The 17,789-nt window shown below is 39.9% G+C and overlaps 1 protein-coding gene across 5 annotated transcripts in view; it reads right to left on the bottom strand.

Moving 5' to 3' along the window:
* Positions 1-17,789, bottom strand: part of CORIN (corin, serine peptidase) — a 118,467-nt gene that overhangs the window by 21,089 nt on the left and 79,589 nt on the right. For all 5 annotated transcript variants that reach the window (XM_081208743.1, XM_081208742.1, XM_081208746.1 and 2 more), the window contains exons 14-16: positions 13,310-13,423; positions 10,575-10,685; positions 8,149-8,278 (exon numbers count right to left, since the gene is read on the bottom strand). In XM_081208743.1, coding sequence (XP_081064869.1) covers positions 8,149-8,278; positions 10,575-10,685; positions 13,310-13,423 — 355 coding nt within the window. The remainder of the gene's footprint in view (positions 1-8,148; positions 8,279-10,574; positions 10,686-13,309; positions 13,424-17,789) is intronic.

Here is a 17,789-nt window from a genome sequence, read left to right as displayed (position 1 = left end):
AATTTCCCAATACTTCGGCCATCCGACCTCCATATTGAGTTTCTTCACTGCTTTAGCCTCCACTGGTGACACCCATCTAGGGGTTTTATTTTCCAATAAGTCTTTGTATCTTATCCAGACATTAAATAATGCTTTTCTAACAATGTGATTTTTAAAGGTACTGTTAACCTTGTCATACCAAAGATATGCATGCCAACCAAAAGCATTATTGAAGCCTTCCAGATCCAAGATATCTGTATTCTCGAGGAGCATCCATTCTTTCAGCCAGCAAAACGCTGCTGCCTCATAGTACAATTTTAGGTCCGGCAGGGCGAAACCCCCTCTTTCTTTAGCGTCAGTCAGTATTTTGAATTTAATTCGGGGCTTTTTGCCCTGCCAGACAAATTTCGAAATGTCTTTGTGCCACCTCTTAAAACATTCCATCTTATCAAGAATCTGCAAGGTCTGAAACAAAAATAACATTCTAGGCAATACATTCATTTTAATTACTGCAATTCGACCTAACATTGACAGTTTCAGATTTGACCATATTTCTAGATCTTTTTTAATCTCTGACCAACATTTTTCATAATTGTCCTTATACAAATTAACATTCTTAGGTGTTAAATAAACCCCTAGGTATTTGACTTTCTTAACCACTGTCAAACCTGTTTCCTCCTGAAACTTCTCCTTTTCCATATCTGTTAGGTTTTTCCCTAAGACTTTAGTTTTTTGCTTATTCAACTTAAATCCAGCCACCTGGCCAAATTGTTGAATTATTTCTAAAACCCTTTTCGTACTAGTGTTTGGCTCTTGCAAAGTCAATACTAGGTCATCTGCATACGCTCTTAACTTGTAGTGTTTAGCTCCGACCTGCACACCTTTGACCTGCTGGTCATTTCTTATCATATTCAGCAACACCTCCAGAACCGAAATGAAAAGTAATGGGGAAATTGGGCACCCCTGCCGAGTTCCTTTTTCTATCTTAAGTTCCTCAGTCACAACATTATTTACAATCAGCTTAGCTTTTTGTTCGGAATATATTGCAGCCATACCATTCTCAAAACCCTGGCCTACCCCCATCCCATGAAGATTCTTCCTCATAAAACTCCAAGAGATATTATCAAAGGCTTTCTCCGCGTCCACAAAGATCAATACTGCTTTAGTGTTTATATTCACCTCCAGCTTTTCCAAAATGTCTATTACATTCCTTACATTGTCCGCTAGGTGTCTTTTAGGGAGAAAGCCTGCTTGGTCTTTATGAATCTTCTCCATCAAAACTCTTTTAAATCTTTTTGCCAAAATGTCTGCAAAAATTTTGTAATCCACATTAAGGAGTGATATCGGGCGGTAGTTCTTGAGTTGGGTCTTTTCAGTCTCTGACTTTGGTATGAGTGAGATATATGCCTCTTTCCACGATTCAGGTGCCCTTTTTCCTTCAAGGATCTCATTACAAACTTCTCTTAATGGTTGAATCAACCATTCCTTCAACGATTTGTAGTATCTAGAAGTCAGTCCATCTGGTCCCGGAGATTTGCCCAATTGCGTATTCTGAATGGCAGCCTCTACCTCTTGTTCTGAGATTCTCTGGTTCAAGTCCATCTTACTTTGCTGAGAGATATTTTGTAATCCATATCTTCCAAGGAATTTGTCTATATCTTCTTCATTTTGCGGGCCTTGGGTGTAAAGTTTTTTGAAGTAACTTAGAAAGCAATTTCTAATTTCATTAGGTTTAGATATACTCTTTCCATCAACCTCTAGGCTTGTAACTGTATTTAGTTTCTGCCTTTTCTTCAATTGCCATGCCAAAAGTTTACCGCATTTATTTGCTGATTCAAAAGTCTTTTGTTTCATTTGCTTTATCTTCCATTCAATCTCTTGGTTCATCAATTCCATATATTGAGTTTGATATAACTTAATCTCTCTTAAAATGTCCTGAGACTTTGGTTTTGTTCTTAATTTCCTCTCTCCTTCCTTTATCATTTCCAAGATCTTCTCTTTTTTCTCATTTTGTTTTTTCCTCTTTATTGAATTTTGTTGAATCAAAAATCCTCTCATAACAGCTTTACTTGCGTCCCAGATCACTCTTTTCTCCACGTCAGTCCTCAAATTTATTTCAAAATAGTCTTTTAAGGTCTTTTGGGCCTTCGTGAGAATCTCCTTATCTCGAAAGAGGGTGTCATTCATTCTCCATCTAAATTGACCGGTTATTGTGAGTTTCATCTCCATCTTCACGGCGTTATGGTCGGAGCAAGTTTTTGGGCAGATTTCCACTTTCTTAATCTTTGGAGCCAATCCACTGGTAACCCAGATTTGGTCAATTCTGGTCCAGGTCATCATTGCTTGGGAGAAGAAGGTTCCCTCTCTCTCCAGAGGGTTCCTTGTTCTCCAAATGTCTATCAAGTCCATGTTTTCTGTCATTTCGAAAAAAGTCTTGGGGAGTCTCCCTTCTTTAGTGACTGTTAGTCTTTGTGCCTTGTCCATATTAGTGGAGACCACGCCATTCATGTCTCCCATGATTATCATATTATAATCCAGATAGTCCGTCAAAGTTTCATGAAGTCCCTTAAAGAAGTCAGATTTGCCTTCATTTGGTGCATAAATTCCAACAACTAAAAGTTTTTCTCCTTGTACTTGTATCTCCACAGCCAGATATCTCCCTTGTTCATCTTTAAATATCATTTTTGGAGCCCATTTCTCCTTCACATATATTACCACTCCCCTCTTCTTAACTTTGTCTGATGAGACAAATTCTTGTCCTAACCTTTTATTTGTGAGTAATCTCCTGTGGGCTCTAGTTATGTGAGTTTCTTGTAAACATATCAAATCCAATTGTTCTCTGTTCAAAATATGAAATACTTGTCTTCTCTTCAAAGGCCCATTCAGTCCATTACAATTCCAACTAAGGAATTGCAGAGCCATCTTGTTATTTTCTTAAGGCTCCTCCAACAGCTCCAAGTTGTTGCTCTTCTTCTGACGGTGGTGGTTTTTGTCCAAACGAGAGATTCAGGATATCCAGTGCTCTCCTCTGTTCTGCAAGTACGTCCACAGTCCCCTTCTGTAGGTCCTCCTGATATCTTGCCAGAAATTTGTCTTTATCTTGAATTGTCTTTATTTTCACTTTCTTTGCCTTGTAGTCGAATGACAGTCCTTGTGGGAATTCCCACCTGAAGCGGATCTGATTTTTCTTTAACAAAAGCACCAAATCCTTGTAGAAGTTTCTTAAGTCCAAGATATATTTTGGTATGTCTTTAAAGATCTGTACTGCTGAATTTCCAATTTGGAGGGCTTTTCCAAAGTGTAGTCCTAAAATTTTATCTCTTTCCTCCTTAGATCTGAGTGTGATCAAACAATCTCTTGGTGTCTTTCTATCTTGCTTTTTGCCGAGTCTAAAGGCAGTTGTGATTTTAAAATCGTCTTCCTCCAAGTCCCAGCAATCCGCAAACTCCCGTGTCAAATATTCCACAAGGTTGTCACTTTCATTCTCCGGAATCAGTCTTAATTTTAAGTTTCTCTCTTTCCTCTGTAACTCCCACAAGGCCAAGGTTGCATCATGCTCATAGACCTTCTTGGCAAGTGGCTCTAATTTCTCCTGCGTCTCTCCAGCTGTGGCTTTGGCCTCTTCGGCAATTTGACGCGTGGTGGCATTTTCCTCGACCAATTTATTTATAGATTCTGTATTCTGGTTTAATCTTGTTGATATTTCTGTTAATTTTTGTGTGTTCTCTGAAGTCTGTTTTGTCAAAGACTCCAGAGTCTGGTTTATCTTAAGCAAAGCTTCTGTCACAGCTTCCATAGAAACGGCTGCTCCTTTGTCCTGTCCTGTTGTTCCAGCTAGTCCGGCTGTTACGCCTAAGATCGAACCTCTTCTCTTTGCTTGTTGCAGCTGCAGCTGTTGCTGTTGTTGTTGCTTGGTCTTGGCTCTTGTAGTTATCTCTTCTTGTGGCCCACTCATGTCAAGGTCAATTCCCACGGGATTTATTCTCCCTTGGAAAATTCCACTGTCTTAGGCCGTGCTGGACTTCACTTTATCCTCTAGAGGGAGCAAATCAAAATGGCCATAGAAGGAAATTTCAAAATACATGAACAAAGGAGACCATCCAAGATGTAGAAAGAAAGGAGATTAACCCAGTCAAAATCAATGTTACTAAAGTCTTATAGCTTCCAATTGCCACAGTTGCCCAGTATACTGTTTATACTGTTTCTTCTTAAAATGTACAAAAGTCAGGCACTGTGGAAACTTTGTATCAAGGTGTCACTTCACAGGGAAAAGTCAGCTCAATGTACTAAGAAGGCAGACCGTTTCAGACTTTCAAGTCATTCATCATACAGTTTCACAGACCACACCCATAGCAAATGAGAGGCACCTGGAAGTACTGCCCCCCCACTCCAACATTTTTCATACATTTCTTTCACCAACCTTAAGAAAAAAAGTTTTGCAGATTCACCTCTCAGTCACCTAACCTGATTTTCCTCAAGGAAAAAAAAAAACTCCCATGTTCACGTGCCTTTAAAATATGCATTTTTAAAGATTGTTCCTTAATACTTCCAAGGAAAGGATAATTCAGAATAGGCATCACAAAATCACTTTTTTAAAAAAATTAGAAAGGTAAAGGACCCCTGGAGATTAAGCCCAGTCAAAGGCAACTACAGTGGTAAAAGGTAAAGGTAAAGGTACCCCTGCCCGTACAGGCCAGTCGTGACCGACTCTGGGGTTGCGCACCCATCTCGCTTAAGAGGCCGGGGGCCAGCACTGTCTGGAGACACTTCTGGGTCACGTGGCCAGCGTGAAAAAGCTGCTCTGGCGAGCCTGCACCAGCACAGCACACGGAAACGCCGTTTACCTTCCCGCTATAAAGCGGTCCCTATTTATCTACTTGCACTTAAGAGTGCTTTCGAACTGCTAGGTGGGCAGGAGCTGGGACCGAATGATGGGAGCTCACCCCGCCGCGGGGATTCGAACCGCCGACCATACGATCGGCAAGTCCTAGGTGCTGAGGTTTTACCCACAGCGCCACCCGCATCCCCTAACTACAGTGGTACCTCGGGTTAAATACTTAATTCATTCCGGAGGTCCGTTCTTAACCTGAAACTGTTCTTAACCTGAAGCACCACTTTAGCTAATGGGGCTTCCCGCTGCCGCCACGCCGCCATAGCATGATTTCTGCTCTTATCCTGAAGCAAAGTTCTTAACCTGAAGCACTATTTGTGGCTTAGTGGAGTGTGTAACCTGAAGCATATGTAACCCGAGGTACCACTGTATGGGGTGTGGCGCTCATTTTGCTTCTGGATGAGGGAGCCGGCTTTTGTCCACAGACAGTTTTCCGGGTCATGTGGCCAGCATGACTAAACCGCTTCTGGCGCAAAGGGACACCATGACAAGTGCCAGAGCACACGGAAACACCGTTTACCCTTACACCACAGTGGTACCTATTTATCTACTTGCAGTGGTATGCTTTAAACTGCTAGGCTAGCAGAAGCTGGGACAGAGGAACAGGAATTCACCCCGTTGCACAGATTCGAACAGCCGATCAGCAAGCCCAAGAGGCTCAGCGGTTTAGACCACAGTGCCACCCACATCCCTGTGACTCATGGGACTAGAGATGTATTACTGTAATGATAAAGGTGCTATAAAAGGGCATTATCTTAAGATGCCTTTCCTGGCTATTATTAATTGGCTTCTTTATTACTTATTATTTAGTACCAATCTACACATTCAAACAGGGACACGGGTGGCGCTGTGGTTTAAACCACAGAGCCTAGGACTTGCTGATCAGAAGGTCGACGGTTCGAATCCCCGCGACGGGGTGAGCTCCCATTGCTCAGTCCCTGCTCCTGCCAACTTAGCAGTTCGAATGCACGTCAAAGTGCAAGTAGATAAATAGGTACCGCTCTGGCGGGAAGGTAAATGGCGTTTCCGTGCGCAGCTCTGGTTCGCCAGAAGTGGCTTAGTCATGCTGGCCACATGACCTGGAAGCTGTACGCCGGCTCTCTCGGCCAATGAAGCGAGATGAGCCCCGCAACCCCAGAGTTGGCCACGACTGGACCTAATGGTCAGGGGTTCCTTTACCTTTTTACACATTCAAAACAATTCACATGGGACTGTAAATGAGACCAGAAGATCTAGGAACTACATTTTCCAACCTTTCTGCCTCTTCACAGTGACCTGGAAAAGGCAGCCTTTCCTCCAGGAGGCTAGAAATGCAGAATGGGAGTAGAAAACAGACAGGGACTGAGAGAATACTACCAGCTGAGTCTAAGTCTGTGAGGACTGGTGAGGTATCAGCGGGGACTCTGAGAGCTGGAATGGATTGATTGATTGATTGATTGATTGATTGACTGATTTTTAAATACAGTTATTTCATATATTCTGTGTTTTTTAAGCAACCAATAATCAATTAAAATAATAAAACAATAACAAACAAAGCTTAAAAGGGACTAAAATAATAACTACACACAACAGCACGGCACAGCAGTATAGAAATTCTGTTACATAAACAAACTGCATGTTTGTGGTACACTTTGTTCCCAAAGCATCTTCAGATGTAAACATTGTATAATAACGTATTAAACGACAGAGGGACAATTTGAATTTTTAGCACCAAAATATTTAAAAAATGCTACACCAGGAGCATGTAATATTTGGTCACTTGAATTCAGCATGTATGGTTATCTAAGCAGAAGTGTTTCATATCCTGTCTGCACAGAACAAAGTACCCCAAACCCTCTTGCCTAGATTAAACAGTGGTACACCTAAGCGCCCCCCCCACACACACACGAGCCTCATCTAGCATAAAAGAGTTTTCTGCCACAAAATATTATACCAATGTGTTTTATGCTGTAAGAACTGTGGTTAAATCAGGATCAACAGCATAAGATTTTAGGAATTCAGTTTATAGGGAAGAGAACCACTCAAGTTTTACAAAACAAACGGAAAGGGTCTTTTATGTCCTCCCAGCTGCTTCAGAGGTCAGGTTTACAATGGGCATGCAATAATTTCAAACATATGGATAAAATAATAATAAGAGCCCCACTAGATCAGACCAAAACCCTATCTGTTCCAGCGTTTACTTTCCCACATTGGTGAACCAGATGCCTTTGGAAGGCCAGAAGTAGGACAAGTGGTCAATAACCATAAGGAAAAAACTGTATTTGTTAAATGTGACTCACTTGATCACTTCATCATGCACAACCAAACCAATCCCAATAATCCCCAAACAAACTTGGACTGAGATTCCCACGAGACGACGGCGAAGAATGAGGCCGAGGCTGGCGCCGCAGCAAAAGGCTGCTGTACACGCCCCCTCGGAGGCACCTGGTTGGGTGCCTGCCGAGGGGCGTGAGTGCCAGCCAGGTGAGAGGAGGAGGCAGGGGGCAACGCCCCCTGCTAGGGGCGGAGCTCGGGCTCCCGCCCACAACCACTCCCCTCTCTTCCAGGGAGGAGAGTCTTCATGGATTCTCCACAGAAGGCCTCTCAAGTTATGAAAACATTGATTAGCTGGTTAATCATTTACCTTTCATGCTTTCATGCTTACATTTAGATAAGCTGGCTTATTATTATCAAAACCCCAACATGCATGCATGGTTTTATGCAATTTTGAAGGAAGTGTGAAATTATGTACGTGTTAATAACAAAACGCTACTATTCACTGTTAAAAAGAAAAGCTTAACCTTTTCTTTTTCATTCACTATTACAGTAACATACCAAACCTGCCTCACAAAATAAACAAGTGCATCTTTCACTTGTAGCCTCATTGATTAGATTTGACTTCTCCCAATTAATCAACTATAGCTTTAGTTTACTAATCTACCCATTTATTATTGGTTGCAGCTCATGGTTAGTCTGAAGAAAGCCTAGCCACAAGCCCAGGTTTGGATGCCATGTTAAGCCATACCCTGGTTTAGCTCAGCATGGTATGGTAGCAAAAAGGTCCAGTGAAGAACAAAACAGCTATAAGCTCCACTCTTGCAGCCCCATTTGGCATGGTGTGATGTGCAATCCAGGTCACGTCAGAGAGTCTAGATTGTGCTAAGTAAACAGGCAGCAGAAGCAAAGGAAGAAAATAACATTTTTGCTAATTAAGAAATTGTCACAGACTCAATCAGCTTCACCCAAACTCATAGTCACACCTGGAAAAGTTGTTCAATGCTACAAACTACTGACCTTACCCTAAACCCATTTGTTTGCATGCCAAATGGCTTAAATTTTCTTCCCATTCATCAGCGCATACATGGTAACTGGAAGCTGACTTGTGAACAGTCAGGAACATCAAGGAGCTGCTGTTTTTAGACAGGGTCACTGTGAAGGAAAAAAAGGGAAATGTAACTTCATTGAGCCTGTAGAGGTCTGTGGGCTGGCTTACATGTGGATGTAAATAAAAAGATTTATTGTCACACGTGTTATGCTTTCTTATTAAGATGGGCCTATTTTATGGTGTATGCATTCATGTTCTTTCTGTGTCAAGTAGTGTATTGTACTTAGGTATGTTCTTCCTTGATGAAGCTTTTAATGCCTCCAGTCAAGTTTCTAAGTATAAACTTGCTTAACATTTCTATAGTACTGTCCCTTAAGTTCCCCCTGTGTAACATGAATCAGTTTTAAATTGTGTGAACAAGGAATGAATGTTTAGCTTAGAAAAGAGTCCTGCTACCAGGAAACAAGCAACAGACAATGTTAGCTTAATCGCAAAGCTTATTGTTTGCAGGTGACACACGGAGGTCATACAAATGACCAAACAATCCCAGCATGAACACCATCACCTTGGCATAGCTTGGCCTATAGTACATGAGAATGACTGCTGGGCAGAGTGCAGAGAGAATGAACACCATGGTGCATCTGTACCAGTGAAACCAAAAATTTATTCACCTTTCCCAGCTGAGTTCCATATAACTGTATAATGTTAGGATCATGTGAACTTCTCTGCCTGTCCTTTTAGACAGATTTTCTGTGTCAGTTATTCAGAAGTCACCAGGGACCAGACTTTGTCATACCAAGATTTTGCCATTGCCTCTCTCAGATGCTTTAGGTAACAAGAAATAAATCTTCTTTTTCAGTCATAAGCAAAATATTAACTAACTCCTTGCTGGTTCCATTCAGGCCATCTCAACTGCTAAGAAGAGCCAGTGTAGGTATTAACAAAAAGTTTTGTTTAGTAATCCAGTTTATTTCTATAAAAACCTTTCCCCATGATTTTGCCATTATGTGACAGATTCACTAACGGTAGTAAGAAGTCTTTGTCCTCTTCACACCATAAACATAATAGTTTTATTTGAGGGAGACAGTTTTAGAGACATAGAGTGCCATCTAAAAATTGTTGCCAGCATTGTTTCCTGAATGTGGAAACAAATTGAACACATTGGTATATGGACCAAACCCCCCACCAATCTGCTGGGCCTATTTTACTCTGGAGATCTTTCTACCAGCAAGATTAGTCATTAGTTCCATTTCTGATTAATCATATATGCAATGACTGAAGAAGAAAAATTACTTTTAGTAATGGCACAATTAAACACTCCACAGTGGACCATATTCCCATAGCTATGAAATATGTAATGAGCTTGATTTGAAGACCAAGCAGTTTCCATTGCCAGAAATCACTGTTTCAGAATAGTTTGCTGCTTGTCTCCAGGGATACGCAAGAGATATGGGTTTAAAAATAGTTATGCTTTACATACCTCATATGAAAAGCATTCTTTCAAGCTTCCCCCAACCCCCATCCATTGGTTATTGTAAAGACCGGTACTTAAACACATAACTTATGTCGGCATATGTTACACCATCTTTCTATAGTTTAGATTGTTCCTTAAAACACCACTCATTCAATACTGGTATGATCTGTGTGAAATGTGTATTTTGGGTCTTAATTGATTTTGTTACTCTTGAGAGCCCTGTTTTTTGGACTTATGTACTGAGAAGGGAACATATCTGTGTTCATCTGTTTACCCGTTCTACACACAGACATGGTGGACTCATCTACAGAGCAATGCTAACTATAGAATGCCATTGTAAATTGCGCTGGCATAAGTTACCCCTGTTCCAAACTTTGCTCAGGAGGAATTCAACTTATACCACCATTTTTTCGCTGGGCCACTAGGTCATGTGATAAAGCTGAAAAACATTTGAAATAGGTGGAAGTCTCTCCTTGCCCAATTCACATCCCTGGAACACTCCTGGTTGAGGATTTATGTCAGCGTAACTTACGGTGGCTTAAGTTCTGTTGTCTGAGCCAGAATGAGAGAATTATGCTGACATATCTTCAGCTCAGCTGGATGAGGAATTTATACAAGCATAGCCCCAGCTCTGCCAGCTCAAGATCTGCCATGTCCAAAATCTCTCATCCAGCAGATTTTGAGTATGGGCCATGCTGTAAATAGTTTTCTGTTTCTGAGTTTTCTGCTTTTGTCTCTATTTCTGGGTTTTTGGTTTCCATCTATAAAAGTGGAAAGGAGCAATGAGGCACCTTAAAAGGTATAATGCACCTTTCCATGCTAATTCCCACAACCAGCCAATTACTTCAAGCACTGTTGAAAGGTTTCCCTGAAATTAAGATGGAAAACCTCATATTCTGACTTTTTGTGCATATGCTAAAACTTACCACAGTTCCATTCATCTGATTTGTCAGCGCAGTCTATCTGCCCATCACACCATGATTTTCGAGGCACACAGTCATGGTTGGCACATGTAAGTTCATCCCTTTTGCAAAATGCTGCCATGAAAAATGCAAAGACATACAGTAAGACCAGAAGTAGAAATAGCTTCATTGCAGAACGGAAAATGACATTATCTATGAAAAGGAGAGCAATAACAAATGTTGTTTTTAACAATGCCCAGTGTTGCTTTTTTTGGGGGGGGGGTGTCTAATGAGTTTTCTTGCCACTGTGAACTGCCATACTGTTGATAAAATACCCCTTCAAGTAGAACAGTTCCATGGTGCCCACACTCCATGGCGCTGTGGGGTGGGGGAACTATTCATCTCATTCCCCTCTAAGATTTGCCATGGAAAGGAACAAACAGTTCTGTATTATCTTGTTTACATCTTTATGGCTACGGTTCCAACTTTGTGGAATTAAAATTTTCACAAACGAGTCAAACTAACACAAAATTCCAAGTAAGGAAAAATAGTGCAAGATTGCCTCCCGCTAATGTGAATTCTTCCAGAACCAATTGAGCAGGGTAAACAAAGCAGACAGTCCTTCATTAAATCTTGACATGTCTTTTTCAAATAACCCACAATAAAGGCATTACAAATCCATGAGCTCAGAATGCTTTAAGTGACATACAAAACTATAAAAGAAAAGGAGAACCCAAAACCAAAACCAAAACAAAACAGCAATTGGAGGAGAGTCTTTGGATAATCATCATCATCATCATGGATGACTGCAAAAGAAACAAATATCAAAAGTATGGAAAAAGACCTCTCCACTCTCCTAGTCTTCTCTAGAATAATATTTTTTTAAAACCAAGATTGACATAAAGATAGATTCAGGTTAGTTTCATTAATGCTTAAATACAGCTCAGCATTTAAGGGATAAGAGCTATACCTGTTCTATCACTTGTGGAAATGACCTTAATATGAATTGGGTCTCTCCTCCTCGAAAACAAAAGTAATTTTGTACATCTAAAATGGCAGTTTTGTGACCAGAAGCACAAGTTCCGCAGTTGATACACAGATGGAATAAAAGTGCATGGATTCATTATCAGCACCTAGGAAGAGCTCGGATGAATCATACCAAAGATCCATCTAGTTGAGCATCTTGTTCCCAACAGTGGCCAACCCAAAGCTTCCATGAATCACACAAGTAGGGTTTGAAAGCATAGCTCTTGCCTGCTGTTTGCTACTCAGTTAACAGAATCAGAAACGTAATGGCTACTGTCTTTGAACCTGGAGATCCCACTTCCTCTGTCTTTTTCCTAATATTTTGGCCACTGCAGTCTTTTTTAAACTCAACTGGCAAAACAAAATGTCATCTGTGCATGTTGTAGCTGACCATTTTTTTCTATTTTATCCACAGTCCTTTGTAAAAACCTATGACTTATGATGACCTACAATGGCCTATACAGCTTAGGTCCAAGCTATATGAAAGACCATATTCCTTCATATGGATTATGACCAGGTTCTGAGATCTTCAGAAGAGGCCCTTCTCTCAGTCCCACCAACCTCACTGGCACACTTGCTAGGGGTGTAGGAGAGAGCCTTTTTAGTGGCTGTTCCCAGAATTTAGAACTCCTTCCCTAGGGAAGCTAGACTGCCAGAGACTTCATAATAATTATAATAATAATTTATTATTTATACCCTGCCCATCTGGCTGAGTTTCCCCAGCCACTCTGGGTGGCTTCCAATCGAATGTTAAAAACAATACAGCATCTTTCTGAAATGCTTTGGGGAACTGACTGCATTTAACAAAAGGGCTGGTTTTTTAAAATTTTATTGTAATATTTGTATGGTTTTAATGTGTGTTTTAATTCTATCAATGTTTAATTGGTTTTCCTCCCTATGTTTTTAGCTTTTATTTTTATCTGTAAGCTGCCTTAACTCCCTGCCAAGGGCATACAAATAATAATATTGATTGGTTTTAAAGAGAGATAAATGTTACGGTTATAGCTGTAGAAATCTGTCTAGAGGACAAGAGAGTGGAGAGAACATATTTTAAGCAACCCAGGAATATATGAGTAGTATGTGCATGTAGCGCACCAGATATTCAACTATAAACCCCACCCATCCAAAAATCATATTATTGGACCCCTTAGCAGGGACAGACTTTTGACAGATGTATAGATGCTACAGAGATCAGAGTTCTGGTGTCACTACTGCCACTCCAGGGTAACTGTAATCATTAAATTCTCCTACAAGTTTAATGGGCTGAATATTGCCAGCTTTAGGGGTCCAGTTAATGCCTGGCAACCTTGCCTTGAAAACAAGCAGCTGCTGTGAGTCTAAAGTGCTGTGCTGATGTTAGGAGAAGAGAACCTAATCTTCATTGGAGGTTTTTAAACAGAGGTTGGATGGTCATCTGTCAGGGATTCTTTAGCTGAGATTGATGCATTGTGAGGGGCTGGACTAAATAACCAATTCGGTCCCTTCCAACTCTAAACTCTATGGTTCTGTGAATGAAAATGGGACAGGGAAATCCAGGCATGAATTCATTATGAGGTACAGAAATGGAGGAAAAGAGCAAGGAAGCATGTAATAGAGGCAAATGGAGCTAGAAGGACAGCTAATCCAAGAGAGGAAATTAAAGGGGCAGAAGGATATAATGAGCTCCCTGCCTCTTTCTTTTTTCTTTTTGCCCAGAGTGGGAATGTTGTGCTCTTGCCCTCTCAAGCACTTACAGCAATTAGTTTCATCCACATTGTCAGGACAGTCTGGAAAGCCATCACATATCATGGTATATTTGATACACAGTTTGCTTGCTGGACATTCCCAAAGACCTCTTTCTTGGCAACCTAGAGGCACAAAATTAAAGACATTAAATACATTTAGCTTCAACAGCACATCAGTTAGAGCATGTGGTTGTTGTGAATGGCTCAACAACTGAGAGATACAGAGAATACAAAGGCACAAATGTCAGCATGGCTTCATCTGCTGTCCTTTGACCTGTGTTTTACATATAGTCATCATATGCCTATTACAAATATAGCTTAAGATAGCACTTCTATCCAGAAAGAGATTAGGAATGTGCTTAAATTTAAGAAACACACATTCGAATAACTTTGAAACATGAAATTAAACTATATTATTAACCAAATTTAGACGTGGGGAAAAACCAGATGGACTTCTATAACGGCACAATCCTATGCATTTTTTACTCCTACTTAAGTCCAATACCGCTTACTCCCATACATGTGCATAGCATTAACTGAGTAGAGCAGTATCAGTTGGAGGAATAAAGTGATGGATAATCCACCACTACCCAAACCCTGCTAGCTTATGCCAGCTAAGGCAGGAGATGGGGACAGCATTTTTAGCATAGGAGAGCAAACGGGGTTTGGAATCAGCTTCTCCAAGGCTGCATCTGCCCTGGTCCCAGAACATCACCTTTGGGGTCTATGCCTACCAGAAACACTAGGGGCACTACAACTATGCCTGAAGAGGTTTTAACTCAATGGAAGTGCCCAGTCATCAATGGTGCTCTTCCCTGTCAGTAGAAAACCACCTTTGCTCCATGCTAGCCCACTCCAGGCAGCAGCTCTACTGGTTACGCTTGCTCTCTTTGGCTGCAATTCTAATCCCATTTACATGGAAGTGACAAACCTTAGTGGACATAGTTAGGATTGCTCTGTAAATTGTGTAACTTTCATATCACTAAAATTATACCACATCACAATTGTGTATTCTGTATGTGGATGATAAATAACGTGTGCAAACTATGTAAATAAGAGGGACTAAAACAAGTTTGTGCCTTTGGGGATTTTTTCTGGAGTTTTTTAACATTCGAGTGTTACTGTTGTGTATGTTTATTGCTTCTTGTGTACGGTTATTGCTTTAATGTTGTTTGCTACCATAAAGGTTTTTCTGCTGTAAGGCCACGGAATATTAATTGGTTGTTTAATTAGACAGATAGACAGACAGAGAAACACAGCCAAAATGAAGGATTTAGAAGCTTTCCACACAATAATCAGCGCATTACTTTTCGCCCAGCTAACACTGAAAGTAGCATGTTCTAGATGGAAGTGCAAGCAGCAAGGGAAGAAATGCCATAAAAGTATCCCCTTTTTTACTCTTTCACCACAACATCTCAAAGGATTTCTGTGGAGGTTTCTGCAAGTTGCAGTAGGAAAGCTTTCTAGCTACTGCAAGAATTCCCTACAGTACGGTAATTTAAAATCTTCTGAGAGTTATCAGAATATTTTATTTTAGTAGAATACCTTATGTCACTTCCTGCAACAAATCCTACAGTAAATTCCCAATAAATTATACATATGAAAGCAGCCTTTGAAATCTGGCGTTTCATTTAAAATTTAAAAAAGATTATGTACACTAAAACCACCCCCTTTTTTTTTTAAAGCAATTTTTATTGGTTTTTCACCTTTTATAAAAACATGACACACACAAAAAAGACAAAGACAAAAACATGTATAATTTCAGAAAATCCTACTTTCTTAACCTTGTTCCTTGACTTCCCCCCACCCCCCTTCATGCATCCCAATTCCCGTAATTTTGTCAGCAAGTTATTATTTCTCCTCTTTACCATCTTAATATTACATCTTTTATGAAAAATAAGTTTTTTCCTAAGTTGGACTCAAATTCCCTTCCATCGATTTCCCATTTTGTATTAGATAAAAGTCATATTAACTAAACCCAAAAGTCATAAGTGTTTTTAAAGTTCTATTCTTCCCTCCCTCCCATCCCCGGTTTCCGTCCCTTCCCCAATACGTGTCCAAAATAACAGTTCTTAGCCTGGATTCCTCACATCCGAGGCTTTCAAGTCTCTTTCAGTCCCTCTCCGCCGGTCTTGTTGGTAGTCCTTTATGTTGGTCGTCGAATCTTGAAGGAGTTCTATCCCCATCAAACCAGGTTCTCTTCCCACCAGAGTATTTAAGAACAACTGCTGCAAAAGTTCCACAGGCCATGCATCTTCAGAGTCAGAGTGGGGGCCCCAATCATATTTCTTCTTTATTTTAAGTTCCTGTATTCCATATACTCCAGGGGCCTCCTCCTTCGTCTTTTGCATCTTTCGCAGATTTGTAATCGATGTGATCCAAAAGTCTCCTTGCTTATACTCCACTAGTGTAAGCTTCTGGTTGGTACTTTCCATCTTTACTTTCTCTTTTCCTTGTTTAGTCTCCTCCACTTCTTGAGATATCATTTCCAATTCAGCTGCAGATTCTTTCTCATTCAAGTCCTCAATACATTCAGCAGAGCTGCTTATTCCAGAGGTCAAGGTCGTGAGTTGTTTATATTCATAGTCAGACTCTGCTCTTGTAAGATTCCCACCAAATAGAACATTTTCAAAGCCGTCTATGTCAAGAGATTCCTTGTTTCCTTGCTAATAGTTAAAAAATTGTGTGAAACCCTAGGTATTTTCTAGCCAAACTTAATTCTTAATTATTTCAATGACAGACTTGTTCACATGCTTTATTCTTCCACTGAGACAAATAGAACCCAAATTTGGATTAATACATCAATGATTTTGTGCATTTCCCCTGAAATATCTTAAAATATTATAAATGATCATTTAAAGAACAGAAAAAGAAATAGGAAAAAACCCTCAAAAAACACATAGAGATGGATCATTGACACAGCTGAACTGGATAAATGTCAGCTTTCTGACAATGATATACACCTTTCTAGAGGCTCATCATTATTCAACAAACACAGCCACTGTCTCCTCCAAGTGTCTTTAATCAGCTGTACTGGTTTTATAATAAATTCAATATGAACTCTTGTATAACTGTGTCAGTCTTTTGATATTAAATTCTTGGTTCATCATATGGAGGAAATTAAGGCACAGCACAGATCTATAAAATATTTATCTCTCTACAGATTTTATACATATTGTTTTCTTAAAGCAGCTAGCTCAGTTCACTATCAAGATGTAGGAATGGGCTGCTCTGCTGAAGCAGAACACTGGTAATTGTGCAAAAGACACATTTTACAAAGAACTTTGGCTTCTCACATTCCCTGGAGTATAAAAAATAGTAAGTACAAGAGATATTAAATTAAAAGTAGTCACACCAATGATCCAACTATATCCTCAATATTAAGTAAAGCAAACATGCAATATGGAGGGGCATAAGAACGTAATCTGTATTTATGTGTGGGAGGCAGTAGGACTGTGAATACATTCACATGCACACACATATAGAAATTCATATACACAAACTGGATTTCACAAATTCTTTGGTTGCAGGTATAATCAATTGTGGCAAATATAATTAGGCTGAAGGACAACTTGACTTCTGTTTCATTATAACATTCGTCATTTCCACACACAAATCCATAGATCAGCAGTGTGCACTGTTCTGTGCTCTTTTCCTATAATTCTGAGAAGTCACTACAAGCCTGAATTAATATTACAATAATCCCTGAACATTATTTAATAGCTAAAGAAAGAGATTCAAATTATTTTACCAAGCGCAAACCCTCTTCTAGTTGATCAGTATGGTCTGAAATAATCCAGAAACCTGACTACCAATTGATGCTGGCTAAGATTGAAATGTTTAATCTCTCCAGTATGAAACTAGCACATATTGGCAGCAGATTTTAACAGATTCTGGCAAAACAGAGAAAGAACTTTTGAAAGAACACTATCCATTGTTAATTGACCTAATATAAGTCAACAGAATACAGTGAGTTCTCCACCAAGCAATAAAGTGCTTAAGGCTACAATCCTACACACAGTTACCTGGAAGTATGTCAGTGGGGAGTGTTATATCTGAGTAAACATGCATAGGATTGTGCTGTCGGTGTTCTTGATTTCAATGGTATTTTAGTGCACTGAACTTTATCCAGATTGTGCCCATCTACACAATGTCATCTACAGAAATAATTCTCAAAGACCATTGATTTGTGTCCTCCAGTTAAAAAAAGAACATGAATGAGGACAGAACAGCTTTCTAGAGCTCTAAAAGCATTGGCTGTCCTTCAGTAACAACATTAGCCATGGTCATTTTCCTACAAAATGTCATTCTGACAGCTGTAATTTTCAAGCAGATGCAGTCTCTCATATTTATAGGCGCTGATAAGAATTCTGTTGACCACTAAACATTTGTCTAGGAGACACAGAGAGAGCAAAGACAATTTACTATTAAAGGAATTCACTTCATGTAGTAACTAAACAGAATTCCATACCTTAAAGTCAAATAGCAG

This window comes from Podarcis bocagei, assembly GCF_964188305.1.
Source record: "Podarcis bocagei genome assembly, chromosome: 9".
In the NCBI taxonomy this organism is placed as follows: Eukaryota; Metazoa; Chordata; class Lepidosauria; order Squamata; family Lacertidae; genus Podarcis; species Podarcis bocagei.
Note: the sequence above shows the minus strand (reverse complement) of the source record. Positions and strands in the feature narration are given on the sequence as shown.